This window comes from Strix uralensis, chromosome 13, assembly GCF_047716275.1.
Source record: "Strix uralensis isolate ZFMK-TIS-50842 chromosome 13, bStrUra1, whole genome shotgun sequence".
NCBI lineage: Eukaryota > Metazoa > Chordata > Aves > Strigiformes > Strigidae > Strix > Strix uralensis.
In genome coordinates, this window is record NC_133984.1 from 9769848 (window position 1) to 9787984 (window position 18137).

The following is an 18137-nucleotide window of genomic DNA, read 5'->3' on the forward strand; positions in this document are numbered from 1 at the left end:
TTATGCATAGGGAAGTGGCTTTTTTCTCCCCCTTCCCATTGTGCTGAGACTTGACGGGTGATGCCAGGGATGGTGGTGGCCGCCTCGTCTCCGGGAGGGTAACAGGGGACCCTGCAGAGCCACACAGCCTGGCTACGTGCCAGCCCTCGCCTGGTGCGGTGCTGATGGCGGGTGTCAAAAGCCTTTTGCTCACGGCCATTGAAGAGCAACTAGATATTGCTGGGAAAGAAAGCCCAGTTTCACTCAGCCATCAGCATCACTTCGAGGCACAGCACAGGGTGGGGACCCTCAGCTGCTGCCTTTGCTCAAGCTGTGCCATCCTTTCTCATTTGCTGCAAAGCACTGGCTTATGGAGGATGATTTTCTTTCTAGGGAACATGTGAAAATTTGTGTCAACAGGCATAATATGCAAAGACCTCATGTTTAAGTGATTGGAACACAGTGGTGGTGCAAGATATGAAGACTAAATGCAGAGGGTTTCGAGACGCTTTGCAATTACGCAGCCAAGCTAAAAAAAAAAAAAAAACAAAAACCCAACATTAAGAGACTTGTAGAATTTTAAGAGGATGGGGAAGAATTTGGCGTGGGATTAAATATTGGGGAAAAGATTAGAAAAGCAAAAAGCAGGAGATGAGAAAAGCCTGAGGGATGAGACAGATGGACCAGAGAACTGCCAGCCTGTGGACAAGGACTAGCCCAGGGATGAGCCTCGGCACTCTCCCCGCAGTGTCCCGAGTCCACATCCCCACACTGGAGCTGCCTCTGGGTCTGCCATGGCACAAGGCAGAGGCAAGAGCATCCTCTCTGTGGCACCGGCATAGCTGGGTTCACCCGGGGGATGCTGATGCCAAGATGCCTGTGGCCATGGATGAATGAGGCAGTGGACCCTTGGCGTGACCAGCGGCTCCGTTCACGCTGGGCTCTGTTTGTTTGTCCGTCTGTGCAGGGACAGCGAGGCGGCTGGCTGCCTTGGAGGCCGGGAGGGAGTGCCGGCCCTGTCAGAGCCACACTCGCTTTCACCAGCCGTGGGTTTGATCCTCTCCAGACTGCACAAATTAGGAGATCCTTTGAAATGCCAAAGCACCGCTCTGCAATACCAAACCAGCCAGCAGCCCCTTGCTGGGTCAGAGATACAGCTGGGGTTTGGATCACTACCTTTTATCCACAAAATGAACTTCAGCAAGTTCATAAACTGCAGAACAAAATACTAAAGACTGTGGGCAATTACTGCAGAGACCTCTGGAGTCCTCACCAGCATGGGGAGCCCCAGCGAGGCTGTCAACAGCCCCTGCTGCTTCTGATCCTGGCTGGCAAATATTAATTCTGTGTTTTTCAAGTTGAGAAATTAACTGCTTTGCAACCCTATCCAATTTGAATACTCTAATTAAGCAGTTTCAGTGCTGTTCTCCTCCAAGGACCTTCCCTGGCCAAGCACTTTAACCCCTTGGCTCCCACACTGGGCTCCTGGAGCAGCCAGCCTCTGAGGTCTGCGGTTCGGCTCCCTTGGATGACGATGATGGATGCCACACGTTATCCAGGCTGCAGCTTTCCAGGGTGTTGTAAAGACCCTCACTGGTGCCTGGATTGCCTCCAGGTGGCCAGGTGTTGTTTCCAGGGGAGCTGACAGGCTCTGGCATGGAGGACACACAGTTTTGCACCATCAGCCTTCCTTGCCAGGGAGGCTGATAAAGTGTCTTGTAATGAGCTCGCCGTGTTCTCTCTTCGCAGACAGTTTTGTTAGCTTTTTGCAAGTGCAGTCTGGGGAGAAGATTGGCCTGGCTGGCCATTGCTTGCAGCACTGTCTGGCCTCAGGTTGATCTCCAGAAGCATCCCAGCCCATGACCTGCCTCCACCCTCACGAGAGCCACGTGCAGCACGGCCATCTGGGGACACGCGCCTGAGACATGGACTCTGGTGGCTTTGCCATGTATGTGTGTCCTCAGCTGTGGCTGGGGAAAAGCGACGGATGGGAAAGCGAGTGCCGTCAGTGGGGGAGTGAGGCCTAGCTGTGCGGATGTGCCACCCCACAGTGATGGGTGACAGTGACATTGCCCACCTGGGAAATGTAGCTCCCACATGCCATGAGTGCTGCCAGGACCCAGTTTGCATGTGTGTGCATCCCGTCCCAGCCAGGAGGGATGCTGAGGGTTGCCCTGGGAAAGAGGCACCAATATTTCAGCAGAAACATCCCCGCATCACCAAACCAAGGCACCCGGGTCCTGCAGCAAGGCGAGGTGCTCAGCCGTCCCGGCAACACGGCCTGTCCCAGGGCTGGAGATGAGACCACACAGCGGTGGTGATGGTCTCAGGTCATCACACAACCTGGCAGCTGCCGGCCGGGGATTCAGCATGCTTTAATGAGCTCAGCAACGGAGCCTGCACAGAGGAATTAACGATACAGGATAATACTTGTCACTTTGCTACGAGAAAATTGTCAAGCAAAAAGTAATTTTTTTAAAAAGAAGAAAGAAATGTTTTTGCTTAAGACCAACATCACAATAAAGTATTTTCTCAATACCCCATTTGGGTTGAATTTTGCATTTTCTCTCTCGCTTTCCCTCCAATGGGAGTAAAGCAGAGGGTTTCACTCTAATTAATTGTTGGCTGCTTCATTTTGCTAGCGCATTTCATGCACAAGTTTGCACATTTCTGCAGCATTTGAATTGCAAATGCTGCAGGAATATGATAAAAAAAAGGAAAACCTGTGGAATTTTAAAAGCGAATGGGAATTCTTCTGTTAGATGTCAGCTTATTAAAATTGCTTTATTTTCACAAATCTTAAAAATCTTGACAGTGTGTTTACCTTCCCCCCTCCTTTCTGTTCATTTGGGGTTTAAAGCAACAGGTTTGCTTTAATTGTTCACTGTTGCCTTCTGGCTTTTGAGTCTTATTTAAGGAGCTGTATTTTCAGTTTTACTCTACTACAATGTTGGCTAGAAACTTTAAAATATGTATGTATATATATTTCTAGGGAGAGGCTGTCACATGTGTTTGTGATTTGACAAGGTAAAATCACCTGTCCCCTCAACTTCGCAGAAATTCGCAGAAGCTGGTGCCCAAGGAGAGCGTGCCATGCTGGTACCGTGTCATGTGCATAGAGGATGGGACACTTTTTGGGATCCATGGAGCCACAGCTTGGCACCAACCTGTCACGGATACGGTGAGCAAAAGCTGGAGGCACTTCCCAGGCACTGCGGTGTGGATTATCTTAGCTCAGACCGTGAAGGGCAATGAGGAGATAGCTCGACATCTGGAGAAAATAGGAAGAGGAGTGACCCATGAAACCAGCTTTCTGGCTGCACCACCAGTGTCCTGGCACGGAGCAGTGACTCGTCACCACCCAGAGACTTGCTTGTCGGCCCCGGCACGGGATGATGATATTGCAGGCAGGAGACGCAGCATCGCAGAGGATAACCAGGAGAGGATAACCAGGAGACAGGGCTGGTGAGGGGCTGCAAGCTGTGAGTGTGGCAGGGTGTAGCAACAGCATCTTCCCCTGAGGTGCTGCTCATCAGCAACAACCAGCTCCTGGGCCAAGCTTTTCTAAATGGTTGGTGATCTGGTACCATGCCTGGGGACGAAAGAGAAATGCTTCTCCGCCCAGAAATCCAAATAACCTCCTTGTTGTATCAATTATAATTCAGTGCATCCCCACTTCTGCCCCAGAATCAGTAATTGCTTTGGAAAATGTCCTTTACCTTTTTTTAAGTGCCAGCATGCCTTTTGGTGCTACTAAAGTAATGGCCAAAAGCTGACGGATGGCAGAAAATAAGAAATTTCTCAGAAAGGTCCTCAGAATTTGCCTCTGAGTCATCTCTGTGTTGGCAGGAAAAGCTGGCAAAGAAGAAAAGTGTCTCTGCAGGTCATACTGCCTGAAACAGCCCCAGAATTAGGAGTCTGGGCCAGGTGAACACATCCAATCCCTAAAACATATTTCACTGTAATCTGACAGAGCTGAAATCGAAAGCTGTCATTACAGTTACACAACTGGTATGACAGGACCTTCTCAAAAGAGCCACATGTGAGAGCAGCCCCCAGTGCTCCGGGAGCCATACAAGCCCCAAGAAGCCAGTCCCTGCCCTGCAGCTTACATGCTGAACACCGTAAGGCACCATAAGTGGATTAGCAAAACCGCTGGAAGAGGCGGAGAAGAAACGGCACTAGGTCTTAAACTGGTTTTGCATGTATTTACACAAATGATGTGCCCAGCTAGATGGTGATTTAGGTGAAATCCAGGCTATCCCTGCTGTGTATCTGCCCAGCTGCCTTCAGTCAGCAGCACGCTGCAGGCTTCCTGGCCGAGAAGCACTTGGGTTATAGCTCGGGCAGCCACAGTGAGTCACAGCAGCGAGCTGGTTGATAATGACAGCGTGGACGGCCTGCAAGAGGCAGCAGCAGCCGGGCAGCGTCCATGCCATGGCTGGGGTGGGGAGGCTTTGACTGGTGGGAGGTGGTGCAGGCCCATGCTGGCATCTGTAGGAGATGCTCCAGACTCCTCGCTCCCTCCAGAGCTTGGGGATGCTCCTCTGTCACCCCTCAGGGTGCTGCCTGCCATCCCTCCTGCCTCCCTACCGGACACAGAACCAGGGAGGATCTGTCTCTCACATTGGTGAGATGGGGATTGCAATTATTCCTGGCCCTTGTTTGTGCCATCTGTCTGTTCTCTGAACATCCCTGCAGGATCTGTGTCTTAGCAGGTTAATTTAATAAGAGCCTGCTTTATTGTTACTGGCTCTGGGCACAGCACAGAGCAGCTGAGTCCATCATCAGCACAGAGCTGCTCTGGCAGCAGTCAAATCCTGCCCAGATGCTCATTTGGGAGGTTTTTTTTGCTGAGCCAGGGCAAACCCTCTTGGGGCAGCGCTGAGGGCCGAGCTCTGCACCTTTCTCCTTGGCAGAAGCCAGGGAGAAAGTGGCAGGAGAGATTAAATCAGGCCTTTGACCCGGGATGTGCCACACCTCACCGGGACGGAGATGGTGATAGCAAGGGAGTGGCCGAGCGGCGGTATCGGCAGGAGGTGGCTGGCTCAGGGCTTGGCCATTTATGGCAGAAGCAGCTATTCCCATCCGGAGTTTCAAAACCTTTTACATCACCAGCTATTTTTGTGGCTCCAAGTACGTGGTAGCGTACAAGGCGGTGAAAGAGCTGTGCAAACTGTTTAATGAAGGGAATGACTCGTCTTAAGGATCGGCCTTTTTTTTCAGCTGTAGACTTGTATGGCCAGGTATGAAGTGCTGTGAGTTAGGAAATAAATCTCTGGGAATCCCAGTTGATACTGATTACGCACCTGGAGGAAAAAAAAATCCAGGTTCTCAATCGTGCGCCCACTGGCTTGGGCTGTCCATTCAGCCCAAGAGTGAGGCATTGCTGGTTAAATCGAATTGCACAAAAATGTATTTGTTTTTCCTTCCCCTTTCCCCATCGCTGTGCTCTTTGCCCTGATTCCTCTCCCTTAGTCATTCCTCCACCCATCGCAAACATAATGGACCAGCAGTGCCACAAAGACATGGGCATAATGAACCTAAGTGACCGTGTAATCTCATTATTGTCACCCTCATCCTCCCTTGCCCCTTTTCTCCCTCCCCCCCCATTTGTCACTGTCACTGATTGTGTCATGGCTAAAATTAGATGGGAAGCTCCTCTGCAATCGACTGTATCTTTCCTTTATCCTGAGCACCTTGAGTGCATTAGGTACTTTGCAACTACTCATGATTTATAATAGGGCTGAAGTAGGAGGCAGCCGGTTTTAATGCTCACCTTTTTACATTTTTGAGCTGATTCACCAGCCACATGAATATCCTCCATCCAGGCACGTCTACCTCATGCCAGCAATTCACTTGACAAAACAGTAGTGGAGGCAATGGCAAGGGATGGAGGGTTGTTACTTACATGTAATAAAGGAGAGTGACTCAAATTTGGTGTAACTTATGTAATTCTGGCGGCTAAAAGTCCTCACTGAGCTTTCCCCATGATGGACATATTCTCTTTATGGAAAGTTAATAAAATAATGCTATTTGTGAAAAGAGCCACAAGCAGAGCCACCTCTACAGTATATTATCTATGTCTTCGGGTGATGCTTAGCCTTGACCTGGCACCTCTCTAGGACCCGCTGGAAGCGCAGGACAGACATAACACAGACAGACAGCGGTGTCTGCATTTCAAACGGCTGATGCACAGAGGAAAGGGACAAATCCTGCATCTCACACGTGTCTGCTGAAATTGTGAAGCAGCAGCCTGGTGCCCAGAAACAAATTTGGTTATATTAGAGGGCAGCTTCTCCTGTGGGTGGGAATGGGAACGCTTCGTGCAAATGATCGAGTCAGGTCTGAAGCGACCGAGGGATTTTATTTCAGAAAGAGGAGAGCAGTTTACTCTTTTTACTTACTTCCACTTAACAACGGGGGGAAATCCACTGACGGAGGGAAATGCCAGGGCCAATTCCGAAAGCGCCCGGGGATGCACCTGGGCGCGCTGCGAGGCCGAGCGCGGCAGCTCCCCCCCGCCCCGCGGAGCTCAGCCCGGCGGCCGCTGGGTCCGTCGCTGACACCTGCTGCCGGCCGGCGGCAGCGCCCCGAAGCCACCGCACGCTCGTTCGTCGTTCGGAGGGGTTGGCGCCGGCGCTGGGAGGCTTCTCAGGCGAAGGGCTGCGGGGGCAAGGAAACGGGACGAAAAAGCGAAACTGCAGGGGAAGTACATGACAGCCAGGCGGTGAGATCTGGTGTCTTCTGCTGCAGCCGGGAAGGTGTAAGGTACGGGACGAGGCTTGTAAGCAGAGAGAACACCTTTTGTAAGCCCACTTTATCTACAGCACGCTTTCAGGCATGTGCAGTCACGATGACTGTACTTCCTCTCTCCATCCCTCGCCGCCCACTGCCTGTGCCCCAGGCCCTCTCCCCTTCCCCCCAGGGCCGCACCCCCCTTGTCCCCACCGCACGGCAGCGAACGCGGCAGGGAGCTCAGAGATGAGTTTTTCTCGAGTTAATGCGTGCTGAGCAGGAGTTGGCCAAGGCGCTCCTCAAGAAAACTGCCTTTTTATGGAACTTCTGCCATGATTGGGAATGATTTATGTGCTGGAAGGCTCCAATGAGGCTCCGGTGCCGCCGGAGCCCGGGAGCCGCTCGGCCTCGCAGCAGGCGGCCGAACCGGGCCCGCGCGGCCTGCGCTCACCCCGCGGGGACATCCGGCCCTCCCGGGCCTGGCGTGAGGGGACATCGAGAAGGCGTGTGTGGCCGCAGAGCCCGGGGACGCCGCCTCGCCCCCCGGCCCGGGCATGGCTCCGCCGCAGCGCCCGGGGGCTGCTGGAAGTCGCCATGTTGGGGCGGATCCCCCCGCCGAGGCCAGGCGGGCAGGACGCCTCGGTGCTACACGCAAACGTGTCCCCCCCGGTACAGGAGGAGGCAGCAGAGCTGCCTCGGTGCCACACTCAAACCCGTCCCCCACGGCGGGTGCCCCCGCATTAAGCGTCCGGGCGGTGACGCGGGGCGGGGCGGGGCGTGCCCAGCCGGCGCTGCCGGGGCTCCGCGCCGGAAGTGACCGGGGACGGCGGCGGGGAGGGGCGCGCCGCGGGTGCCGCAGCATAACCCTTCCGGGTGGGGGCGGCTGCTGCCGGGCGGGTCCCGCGGTTGAGGCGCGGCGGGATGGAGTGAGGCGCGGCGGTAAGGAGCGGGGCGGTGGGCGGCGGCGGTGGGGCCGAGCCAGGCCGGGCCCTAACGGCTGTCTCTCCCCTCAGGACGGCGCGGGAGCAGCGGGGCCTCGCCCTTCTCCTCAGGCGGGCCGGGGCTATGCGAGGGCCGCGCTGCCGCCTGCCCTAGGCCCGGGCCGCGGCGGCGGGCCCGGCGGGGGAGCGGCGAGCGGCTGCGGGGGCCCGATGCGGGAGTACAAGGTGGTGGTGCTGGGCAGCGGGGGGGTGGGGAAGTCCGCCCTGACGGTGCAGTTTGTCACCGGGACCTTCATCGAGAAGTACGACCCCACCATCGAGGACTTCTACCGCAAGGAGATCGAGGTGGACTCGTCCCCCTCGGTGCTGGAGATCCTCGACACGGCGGGTACCGAGCAGTTCGCCTCCATGCGCGATCTCTACATCAAAAACGGCCAGGGCTTCATCCTCGTCTACAGCCTGGTCAACCAGCAGTCCTTCCAGGTAACCTCTCCCGGGCCCGGGGCGGAGGCGGCGGCTCGGTGGGGCGGGGAGGCGGCTGGCCCCGTCGTGTCCCCTCCTGGGACGCGGCCGTGCCCGCCCTGGGGAAGGCGCTGGGCCGGGGGGGCCGTTTTAGGGTTAGCCATGTGTGCGTATAAGCTCTTTATCTCCGGAAGGGCAGAAGTGGAAATGCCCCGCTTGAAAGTGCGTTTACCACCCCTGCTTCCTGGTGGAAAACTGCTTGCTTTGCAGGTACTTATCAGGGTGCCACCATTGTTAAATCCCACGCAGTGTTGGAGAACAATGACCTGCTCCCACTTCCCTAATAGAAATCTTTTGGCAATCCCCTTTTATGAAGAAATCAGTCCATATTAAAATCAAGACTTCCCCTTTCTTTTCTTTCTTTTTCCCTCTCCTTCTTAAAAGGCATGTTTCTTCAGTTGGTCTTGAAGAAACTCTTATTGTTCTGCAGTTGTGACTTGTTAAGTAAGCTGCTATTTTCCGCCCTCTCTCCCCAAAATATATTCCTGTCCAGCATAAGCTCGATGCTTTCACAGCGTAGGTGGTGTACTGGAGAGGAGAAGCAAGCCATACGCAATAATTTGTGGGTCTGGTTTTCATGTCTACTGTTAAAACTCTCGGCCAGTAACTGGTCCAAGCTGCCTCTAGAAATTAGGCTTTATTTTTGGCGAATAAGTGGATTTAGCAGCACTGCATGTGGTGAAGGCATTTGCAACTACTGCGTTGGCTTCAGTTGCTGAGTTGGGTGTGTTCCAGCTGCTTGGCAAAACCTTGCACACCCCCACTGAAGCAGTATGTTTGCTTCTGCTGAAGGCTAAACTTTATCTTAGCAGAGGCCTTGAAATAGCATGAGTCAAGCTGAAGACACACTTTGGAAGATGACAGCAATGATATTGGGATGTTTTTCCCTTTGTTTTCGCCTATTTTGGGGACCAGTGATTCCCAGTATTCGAGGAATGGATGTACAGTTAGTAATCCACCCTGTTAATATTTAATTATTCTTGTCTGCCTATAGCATGTTTACTCTGAAGCCTGTAAATGTAAAAAACTCTCTGCAGTTCTTCTACAGAGTGGTAACTTCAAATGCTTAAATTGCTTTGTCTTGGAACTATGCAAGGATTTGTAGAACTTGCTAGTACTGATAGTAACTTAAACCACTCAGGGGGCAGAGGAGGCTGACTCAGACTTCCAAGTGTAAACTCCCGATGTTAGCTCAGACTTGAATAAATGCATCTCTAGGTAATAAAATCTCTTTACAGCATCTAATTTGGTTTCTTACATGTGATTAAATGTGTTCACAATGAATTATTCTAAGCATTCTAGAAGTGAGAAGACTTTATTTAAATTGCTAGCTTTCTCAAGCTGTAACCTAAACACAAGCTTCCTAAATGATTGTGTAATGGCATCCTACTGCTAATGTTACAGGTTGTTAGACTCAAGACAATTTTTTTCAGAAAACTGAAATCAACTTTCAAAGCAGCTATACTGTACCTTCCTCTAGCAGAACCAAAAGTCGTTCTTAGAGTACAGTAGTCACTTTCTGTTTGTATATATGCATACATGTTATGAAATGTCTATGCATTTACATAAAATAAAGAATAACTTTTATTAAAGATGGGTAGTAAACTTTCTCTGAGTTCTAGATCTGCATGAATATGAACTTAAGAAGACTTCAGATGTCTTCTGAATGTTCAGTTGCATGTGAGGATTATTAAAATGTGCTTCTGTAGTGGTTATATAGCAATTTCATGTGATTACTTACATGTACTAACCAGTTGGATTGTTTGATCAGGACATCAAGCCGATGAGGGACCAGATTGTCCGGGTGAAGAGATACGAGAAAGTTCCTCTGATCCTAGTGGGGAATAAAGTGGATCTGGAGTCGGAGAGGGAGGTCTTATCTGCAGAAGGCAGAGCCCTGGCTCAGGAGTGGGGCTGTCCCTTCATGGAGACATCAGCCAAGAGCAAAACAATGGTGGATGAACTGTTTGCTGAGATCGTCAGGCAAATGAACTATGCCTCCCTGCCTGAAAAACAAGATCAGTGTTGTACAACTTGCATCGTCCAGTGAGAGAAATTAAGAAAAACCTCAATCATGGCCATACAGAGCAGGTTGGTGGAACAGTCATAACTAATTGAGGTGCATAAACATGCTGTAAGCAGTGAGCAGATAAAGTGTGACAGGGAGTCTGAAATTAAGTAGTCTAACCTGGAGGTAGCCTTCCTCTGAAAGAGATGGAAGCTTGTGCATTTGGTTGCACATGATTACTTGAGTCAAAGGGACTTCTTGTGTTACTTCAGTAGGCTTAGTCAGGGAACATTGCATTTACTTGCAGTAATTTTACAATGAGACAAAGTGTATGATCTCATCTGCCCCTATTTTGACTGTCAGTGCTGTATTTGACATTACATTATCCTTAATGGTGTTTTGTGATGTTGCAGTGGGTTTCTTCATTGGCTGTAGTTGGTATCTGAATTATTTTCAAGTAATGGGAATTACCTTGGAGTTCAATGGGATTATTGTGACCAAGTTTCCCAGTAGTTTTGCGGAGAAGACTTTGAGCTTATTTTTTTTAAACATAAATTCTATGGTACAGAAACTGAATGTACTTAGAGTACATTTCTGCCTTACCAGTGGAATAAGTTTAAAAGACAACCACCCTGAGTTGTGAGGAGTGGCCTGAAGCCCACACGTACCAGTCAAGGATGTGTGCAAAGTGCTCTTCATCTAAAATCTCTGGAGCAGAGAACACTATAAAATGGCTTCCCAATGCACCACTCTTTCCAAGTGACTCATAAGAGGTGTGGCAAGAGTGCAGTTTTCAGAGGGGCCTCTGTAAAGCTTCTCCTGTCTTGGGTATTGATTTGATTTTGGTTTTTTTTTTTTCCAGAAGGATAGCTCCTATTGGCCTCTCACATACCTGGTGGGCTTTTTCAGTACGTTTTTCACCCAATTGTGTGAATGGATCTGCTCCTCCCCCGCATGCAGCAGTGCTGTCATTCCTGTGTGAGGTGGTTCTAGGCTCCCCCTCCTCTTGTTTTTCCTCTTAGCCCTTTTGGGTCTATTTTTCACCGTCGGCTTGAATCCATGTTACTGCTCTTCTACATCGTTGGTACGCTCTGCGTGCAGCCAGCTGGTCCATCAGACCTGCAGTTGTCTGTTGGACCTGTTCTGGCAAATAACCCAGTGGGATCTCTGAGGGCGAGTGCAGGGATAAGGGAGGACATGAAAATTCAGGGGAAAGAACTGCCCCTCTTGACAGCAGCACTGATTGAGGCTTAGGCTCTGACTGCCATGTTAGTAACTCTTGCTTGACTCAAAGGAGCTTTTTGTGTCTGAGTGACAAGAGGGAAAATAGGTTATTACTGGAAGCTTTGGACTATGTATGCTCTTTAATCTTGAGTGCAAGGTCAGAGAGTGAAGTCTCAAAGCTTGTCTTTGAGATTGTTATCAAGTGCTTTGTGAATGTAAAATTTTAGATACTCATGACCCTAGCACTGTCAAACTAAAGATAATACCTGATGTTTTTATCTCCAGTTCTGTGAAATAAGGAAAGGCTGCTGTCACTGTGTAAGTGGTGTGTGTGTAAGTTCAAGATTTGCTTGCTGGAAGTTGAGCAAACTGCTTGTATTGGAACAGAGGAAAAATACAAACAAAGTCTTTCCTTGTACACTAATCCCCAACACCTGCAGAGCCTTTTATAGGGTTATAGGAAGGAGTAAATCAAAATAATTATTGCTTTTTTAATTAAGTGCTTATGGGGCTAGTATCTTGAGTCACTTATAGTAATGAAAAGTTTCAGCTAGTTGTAAGGCAGCTTCACAAATAAGAGTGTCTGGAATTAAAAAGTATCATGCCAAAGGTCATAGCAATGCCCTGGACTACTAGTGGTTCATTTTGTGCAGGTTGCTGTCTTCAACTCTGACAAAATCAGGCCCTTTATCCATGAAATCTGTACTTCCAGAATTGGTTACTTCTAAGGGAGGCTTCTTTGTAAGCTGGTTTTGTAAGCTTGTAAACTGGCTGGTTCTGGATCAAGTTTCATCTTAAAGGTGAAATTGAGGTGGGGGGCAGGGCCATATGGTATTCCTTTGAGTCCTAAATTATGCGTTTTGATTTGATGTGTTTCTTAAGCAAAGCATGCTCTTGTTTCAGAAGAAACATCTGTATTCTTGTGTCTTTGTGATCTCTTGAGATAGAGGATCCTAAGCTTCTGTAATACAGAGTTCCCCTCCTTCATTCTGCCTAGCTCATAATGTCACATCAAGCCTCTAGCAGCAAAGTACTTCCTTGCTTCTAGGAGATGCTGCTTCTGCCCAGTGTAATCTCATCACCTTTGCAAAACAAGTCATTCTTTCCTTCCTAAGCAGGTTCCTATTCAGTCCAGATCTCACCATGTCTGGAACTTCTATTACTCATCCAGGCTTTTCACAGGCTTTATGCTCCCTATCTTTCATTTCAGCCTCACACTTTTGGGATATTTTCTTCTTTCTGGCTCCCATTCCTTGTTCTTTGATTGAGTAGGTGTAGGATCTCATTAACTTTATGATAAGCCTTTGCTGCCTGCTAATTTCTGTCTAATGTTCTCTAGTGTAGGAGAGCTGCTGATGGTGTCTTGTGATAGCTGTAATCAGCTTTGTAATTCTTCAGCTTATCTGTGATCCAGGGAACAATTGCTGCTTCTCAAACATCTGCTTTAGCAGCGATGCCTCCTAGGTACAGTGAAACAGAGGAAGTGGAACCAGCTGTCTGAAAAGCTGTGTGTAGGAAGTGGGCTTGAACTACAGCTCTGTCCTAGCATAGTCTTCATCATCTCTGAGTTCCTTTGCCTGTCTGTGTCCAGGAGGGGTCTTAGGTCTGGATCAGTTAGTTCAGAATGAAGTACGTAGAAGCAGTTTGTGTCTCTGCAGTTCTGATGGAGAAACCAATGGGAGGGGTGGGGGTGGATTATATGCGGGACCTGTTTTTATCGAAAGCTGTTTCAGTGTCAGTTTTAACTAGCAGGTACCACTTACCTCTTTTTGGTACTGATACCTCAACATATCTGCCAAGTATGATGTTGTGTAGGTTCTTTCACAACATTTTTGAGTAGCACTTGCTTAAATTACTGTTCCAGTCAGCTGCCTTGAGTGAAATGAAGGATGGAACATAACTGCATAATCAGGATAGCCCATAGTTCCTTTTAAAAATGTGTGTTGTTCTTGCATCCTGTTTCCCCCCCCTCCCCTTTCCTGTCTCTGCAGTGGTCTTCTGTCATTTCATTATTGCATTCAGAGATGTGAGATTTTCAGTAGCTGCTCTCTGTTCCCTCCAGTATTTCTCTTGAATTTTCAGTATGGCAGTGTTTTGTATTTTAAATCTTTAAGATATGGCACCTGTTACAGCACTGGGGTGTTAAAAGGTTTTCTGTAGAGGTACTAATCAGATTGGGAACACCTTAATATTGGGCTGAAAGATCGATGCTGATTAGTGATTTCTGTCCCCTCCATTCATGAGTAACTGATGTTAGCAAGCACTGAAGGAAGAGTACTCTGCTTTAGGGATAAAACCTGAAAGTATACTGTCTTCTGGTCTGCGTGACTATGCAACACAGACAAATCTATCCTACTAGATTGTCTAACATCGTCCTCTCTCCTGCCTGCTCACAGAAGAGACTAGAGAGTGCTATAGAAATTTCATGTGCAAGTAAAGCTGGATAAGGTACTATATGATGCTAGTTGTAGTAACTAAGTACAAGTTAAACGGGAAGATGAGAAATCTGAATTGGGAGGTCCCTAACCTGCAAATACAGGGATGCTGAAAGAGCATGTGGAGGAAAATACCATTACTTGCTTTCTCTGTTCTTACTGTCCCCAGCAGTTCTTCCCTGGCCACAGCACTGGATGCTGAATTTTGGTGAAGTTTTGGGATGGATCTAACTCTGGTAGGATGAGGAGCTGTGCTGTATGGCTTGCCTCTCCTGTGCTCTAAGCGAAGATAAAACACCTGTTAAGCAGGTCTAATCCATCCCTGTTCAAACCTAAATGTTTGTTTGCTGTTTTGACAGCACAGGGATTGGGATCCTCCCCATCTTAAACTTGTGGACCAGCAACAGTGTGTGGGGGCGCATGTGTTCACCCGACTGGGTGAGAATTAATGTTAGCTGTAAAACATAAAAACAAGCAAGCAAAACCTGGCCTGTTTGCTCCTGTCAGTACAGGAGTACTGCTCCTGAATGTTAGGGGTGACCAGTTGTTAGGCAAGAAGGGGAACTCTAACAGTGTCAGAGCACTCTGTTGTGACAAGCTGTTAATTGAGACCAAATCAACAGCTGAAAAAAATTATATGGTAGGAGACAAAGTCCTGACTCCTATGAAGAAATGTCTTCAAGAATAGAGAAGACTCATCAAAATCCCTGAAAAGCCAAGCACCAAGCTTCAGTGAAGTCTATGCAAGTGCATATGAAAGACAGGTTTCTACAGGCATTGAGCTTCGACTGAGGCTTTTAGGATATCCCTGCAGATAGATCTTGTGAAGTGCAGGCAAGTTACCAGAAATACAAAGATGTATTGGTCGCATTCGTAACACTACTTACATTTGCATGCTTGATTGAGAACAGTGGCATAGAGTTCTGTCCCTGCTGAGTCTGATGAATGCTAAGGGGTTTTTTTAGTGGTAATTTACAGGATCTGAATGCTGAAAACTCTGCTGTCAAAACTGAATTAGTTGGCTCCTCTACCTGTTCCCAGAACTTGTGCAAAATGCCACTGTGTCGTGTTACTGCGTGATGTAGTGCCTCCTCACCACCAATGCAAAGCCTGGTGTATGTATCTTCCCACAGGAGAACTTGAATTTCCTAGCTGTTTCAGGTCTTTAGAAGCAATTTAGTATCTCACAGCTGTTACAAAGTTAATAGCAGTTAAGTTGTTATCTGCTTGCCTCTTCTATTACCAGAATTAGAGGGGGAGAACTATGAGAATGCTTCTGTGTAAAGCTTTGGAGCTCAGTGTGGAAAACCAGCTGTTGCACACTGTGGCAGAGGCTGAGTTCACTTTGAATGTATATTGAATATGGCTCTCATTAGTTATTTTGTTTAAATTGCAGATAAAACTCAGAGGAAACTTGCACAGATGCTGCTTTGGAGAACTTTCAGCCCAGGTTGCAGAGCTGAGCCTTGGTAAACCTGTCTCTATTACAGCACATTGCCATACATCTAAGTGCATAAGGTTGGTGGCCTCCAGGATCCACACACCTTAATCGGAATGCTTAGCATGTTTACCATAAGTTTAAAAATCTGTTCTTTATCTATCAGTCCTTTTATAGCTTTCTAAGTTCATATAATGGCTAATATGCAAGAGTTCATTTTTAATATTTTAATTGATTTCTTTAATCAATTTCTGAACTTGTATTTATTAAATACTTAAACTCAGTATTACCTACTCAATGCCTTTTAAAAGAAGAGAGTTTTAATGGAGAATAAATTGAGCCTTAAACAAATGGTTACTTCTGTATATTACCTCGCATCAGTGCTTATTTCTATTTGCAAAGTTTTCTCCTACAATGTAGCTGGTCATTCTTTGAGACTTTTTGTTTACGTGTGACAGTGTCATGAAAAGATACTGAAGGCACCTCTGTTGTATGGATGTAGTATCCCTTTTCTTGGCAAATGCAGCTGTGATATTGTGTTGTAACTGGTCCGATTTCACAACAGGGATTACTTGGAATGGGGTGTAAAGTCTCCAGCTGATGTTTCTTTTCTTGCAATCATGGGTTTCTTAAACTCATTTGATCAAAAATTACAATTGTAGCATTGAAAAATGGCAGCACGCTTTTCCTTCTGCTGAGTTTCTAAACTTTCTTGTTTACAAATAGTTTCTTTATGCCTTTGAAAAGGGATAATGTATCCTTCAAAATGGGCTGTATGCCTAGTCAGTCAGCTCAGCTTTGCCTGGCACATTGAGACATCTAGTAGACCTCTGCACATGTAAATCTAATGCAAATAAGATCACTTTACATTTTATAGTTCCTAATATTTGTCTTTCTGAATAATATTTTAAAGCAATATTTGTTAAAGTTTTTCTTGCACTGTCACAAATTGCTTTTTAGTTTGTTTTTTTTTCCCAATAAACAAGTTTAATACTAGAGACGAGTTGGTGTAACAAGGGGAAAAGCACCAGGTTTCAGTGATACTAACTGCAAGCGTGCTTTAAACAGCCATTGCCTTCCTTATTGTTTACCTGATCAACATTATCTCTGAATACTTGAAAATTTTAACAATAACACAGGTATAAAGAGCAGAATGGAAATGTACAAAGAACAGATGAAATCTTTTTGTTCAGTTTTATTAACATGTTGCATACATGAGAGCTTTTTCTAGCAGTGGTTTAAAATGTGTAATTTTTTTTTTGCAGAAATTTAATAACTGCAGCTCACCTACTGCACCAAAGTTCTAGGTTTTTAGGAGCCCAGCTTTAGTCATTTGAACATGCTTCTAGAAATGTACATTCTTTCCCTGCAATAGCTAAATAACTTTGAGAAAAGCTCCAGTAAAAGCAGTGATGGATATATGAGGTTAAGCAGTTGAAAACTCACGAATTGTATTGTGGATGATGGCATTTAAAACAATAAAAGATCACCGGTACAGTATCTCAATATTAATGTGTTTTATTGGTAATAATGCAGGCTGACTTTACAGTGTTAGCAGAAATAAAGATTCTGAGTCTACATTCAGTGTTGAATTTGAATCCTGAAAAGAAGAGGACACCAGGTTTTCTGCTTGAGTATTGAAACACCTGATTTATGTTTTTTTCCTGTGGGGTTACTTGAAATTTTTTTTTTTTCCCCTGTTTGTACAAACTTTATAAACAGGCTGAGGCTAATACTTAGGTTTGCACTTTAATATCAGAATTAAACCAAACCTTGTATTCAAAGTAGATTTTTTTTATAAGTGATGGTTGTTGATCTTTTTTGTAGGTTGTAAGGAAGTAATAGGAAATAAAAGTAATTCATAAAGATCTTAGTTTTCCTTTGTCTAAGGCAGAAAAAGTTGGTTAATATTAACCAGTGGTTCATTCCTATGGGTAGTTATCAAACCAGTGTTCATTTTCATTGACCTCAGCGCAAAAAAAAAAAAAAAAAAGAAAAAAAAACTTAAAAAACTTGAACTAGCTTAGAGTGACAGGACTGGGAAAAAGAGAGATGGTTTCTTCAGCACACTTTGGGGGGAAAAAGGGACCAAAAGTTATTTTAGGCTTTCTCAATAGATTGCATGTGAAGTTGCTTATTAGAGTAAGAGGCTAATAAATGCAATATGTATTGTCTTTACTATGGCATCTGTTTAGGAGTTGTTCAAATCACTGCAGTAGGGCTCTACAAATAAAAATGTAACCTAACATCATGTATCTAATGTACTGTATCTTTATCAGTGATAGATAAAATCTGGAATAACAAGTGCAAAAATGGAACAATTACCTATAATGCTTTGTAAAAAGTTTTTTCCAGTAGAATTCATTCTTGTCATTTTGTAAGACAACCCTACAGTCCACCTGTTTGTAACTTTTTTAATAAAATAGATACCTGTATTACCAAACCGGGGTGACGAGTCTGTGTTCGATTTCTTCTGAAGTAGGCTGAATGGACAAGCTGTTTTGTGGGTTGTTTGTTTTTATTTTTTTTATTGAGGTACTGGTTATTCTAAACATAGTAACTGCATCTGAATTGTCATGAATGACTCCTCCTGGCTTGGGGAAACAGGGTGTACAGCTGTGCCCAGAGTGGGTGCAAAGCTCACAGTCTCAGGTGCTCTGAGTAGAGAGGAGGGGGAGAAGGGGCTGTGCGTTATCTTCCTGCACAAGGCTGGGACTACTATGGGCTGGGGAGCCGCTTCATAGCAGCGATGGTGTCTCTCCTCACAGGCTGGTGTGGCAAAGCTTTGTTCAAAATGATTATCCGTGTTTGTCTTTAATATTCTTATTTTTAATATAGACTATTGTGTGTAT

The 18137-nt window shown here is 46.8% G+C and overlaps 1 protein-coding gene and 1 long non-coding RNA gene across 4 annotated transcripts; one reads left to right on the forward strand and one right to left on the reverse strand.

Annotated features, from left to right (window-relative positions):
- Positions 1 to 6328: 6328 nt before the first annotated feature.
- LOC141949274 (uncharacterized) lies at positions 6329 to 7324 on the reverse strand. Its single transcript, XR_012630714.1, has 2 exons — positions 7169 to 7324; positions 6329 to 6763 (listed from the first exon to the last, which is right to left on the reverse strand). It is a non-coding gene; the product is annotated as an uncharacterized LOC141949274 (long non-coding RNA).
- A 257-nt stretch (positions 7325 to 7581) lies between these two features.
- Positions 7582 to 17728, forward strand: RAP2C (RAP2C, member of RAS oncogene family). Of its 3 annotated transcripts, XR_012630675.1 has the most exons (5): positions 7582 to 7656; positions 7731 to 8141; positions 9952 to 10271; positions 15244 to 15365; positions 16551 to 17728. XR_012630675.1 is itself a non-coding variant. In XM_074882437.1 (4 exons), exons 2-3 carry the CDS (start codon positions 7869 to 7871, stop codon positions 10228 to 10230), a joined length of 552 nt encoding a protein of 183 aa, XP_074738538.1. In that variant the 5' UTR covers positions 7582 to 7656; positions 7731 to 7868; the 3' UTR covers positions 10231 to 10271; positions 15244 to 17728. The 3 variants fall into 3 exon arrangements, 2 of the variants coding, with proteins under 2 accessions (XP_074738538.1, XP_074738539.1); XM_074882437.1 differs by having other exon boundaries at positions 15244 to 17728; XM_074882438.1 differs by lacking the exon at positions 7582 to 7656 and having other exon boundaries at positions 7700 to 8141; positions 15244 to 17728.
- Positions 17729 to 18137: the final 409 nt, after the last annotated feature.

Excerpts from the sequence above, each read along its gene's own strand:
- RAP2C (XM_074882437.1), top strand. The coding sequence starts at position 7,869 with ATGCGGGAGTACAAGGTGGTGGTGCTGGGCAGCGGGGGGGTGGGGAAG. Across the intron at positions 8,142-9,951 it reads TCAACCAGCAGTCCTTCCAG|GACATCAAGCCGATGAGGGA; the intron begins GTAACCTCTCCC and ends TTGTTTGATCAG.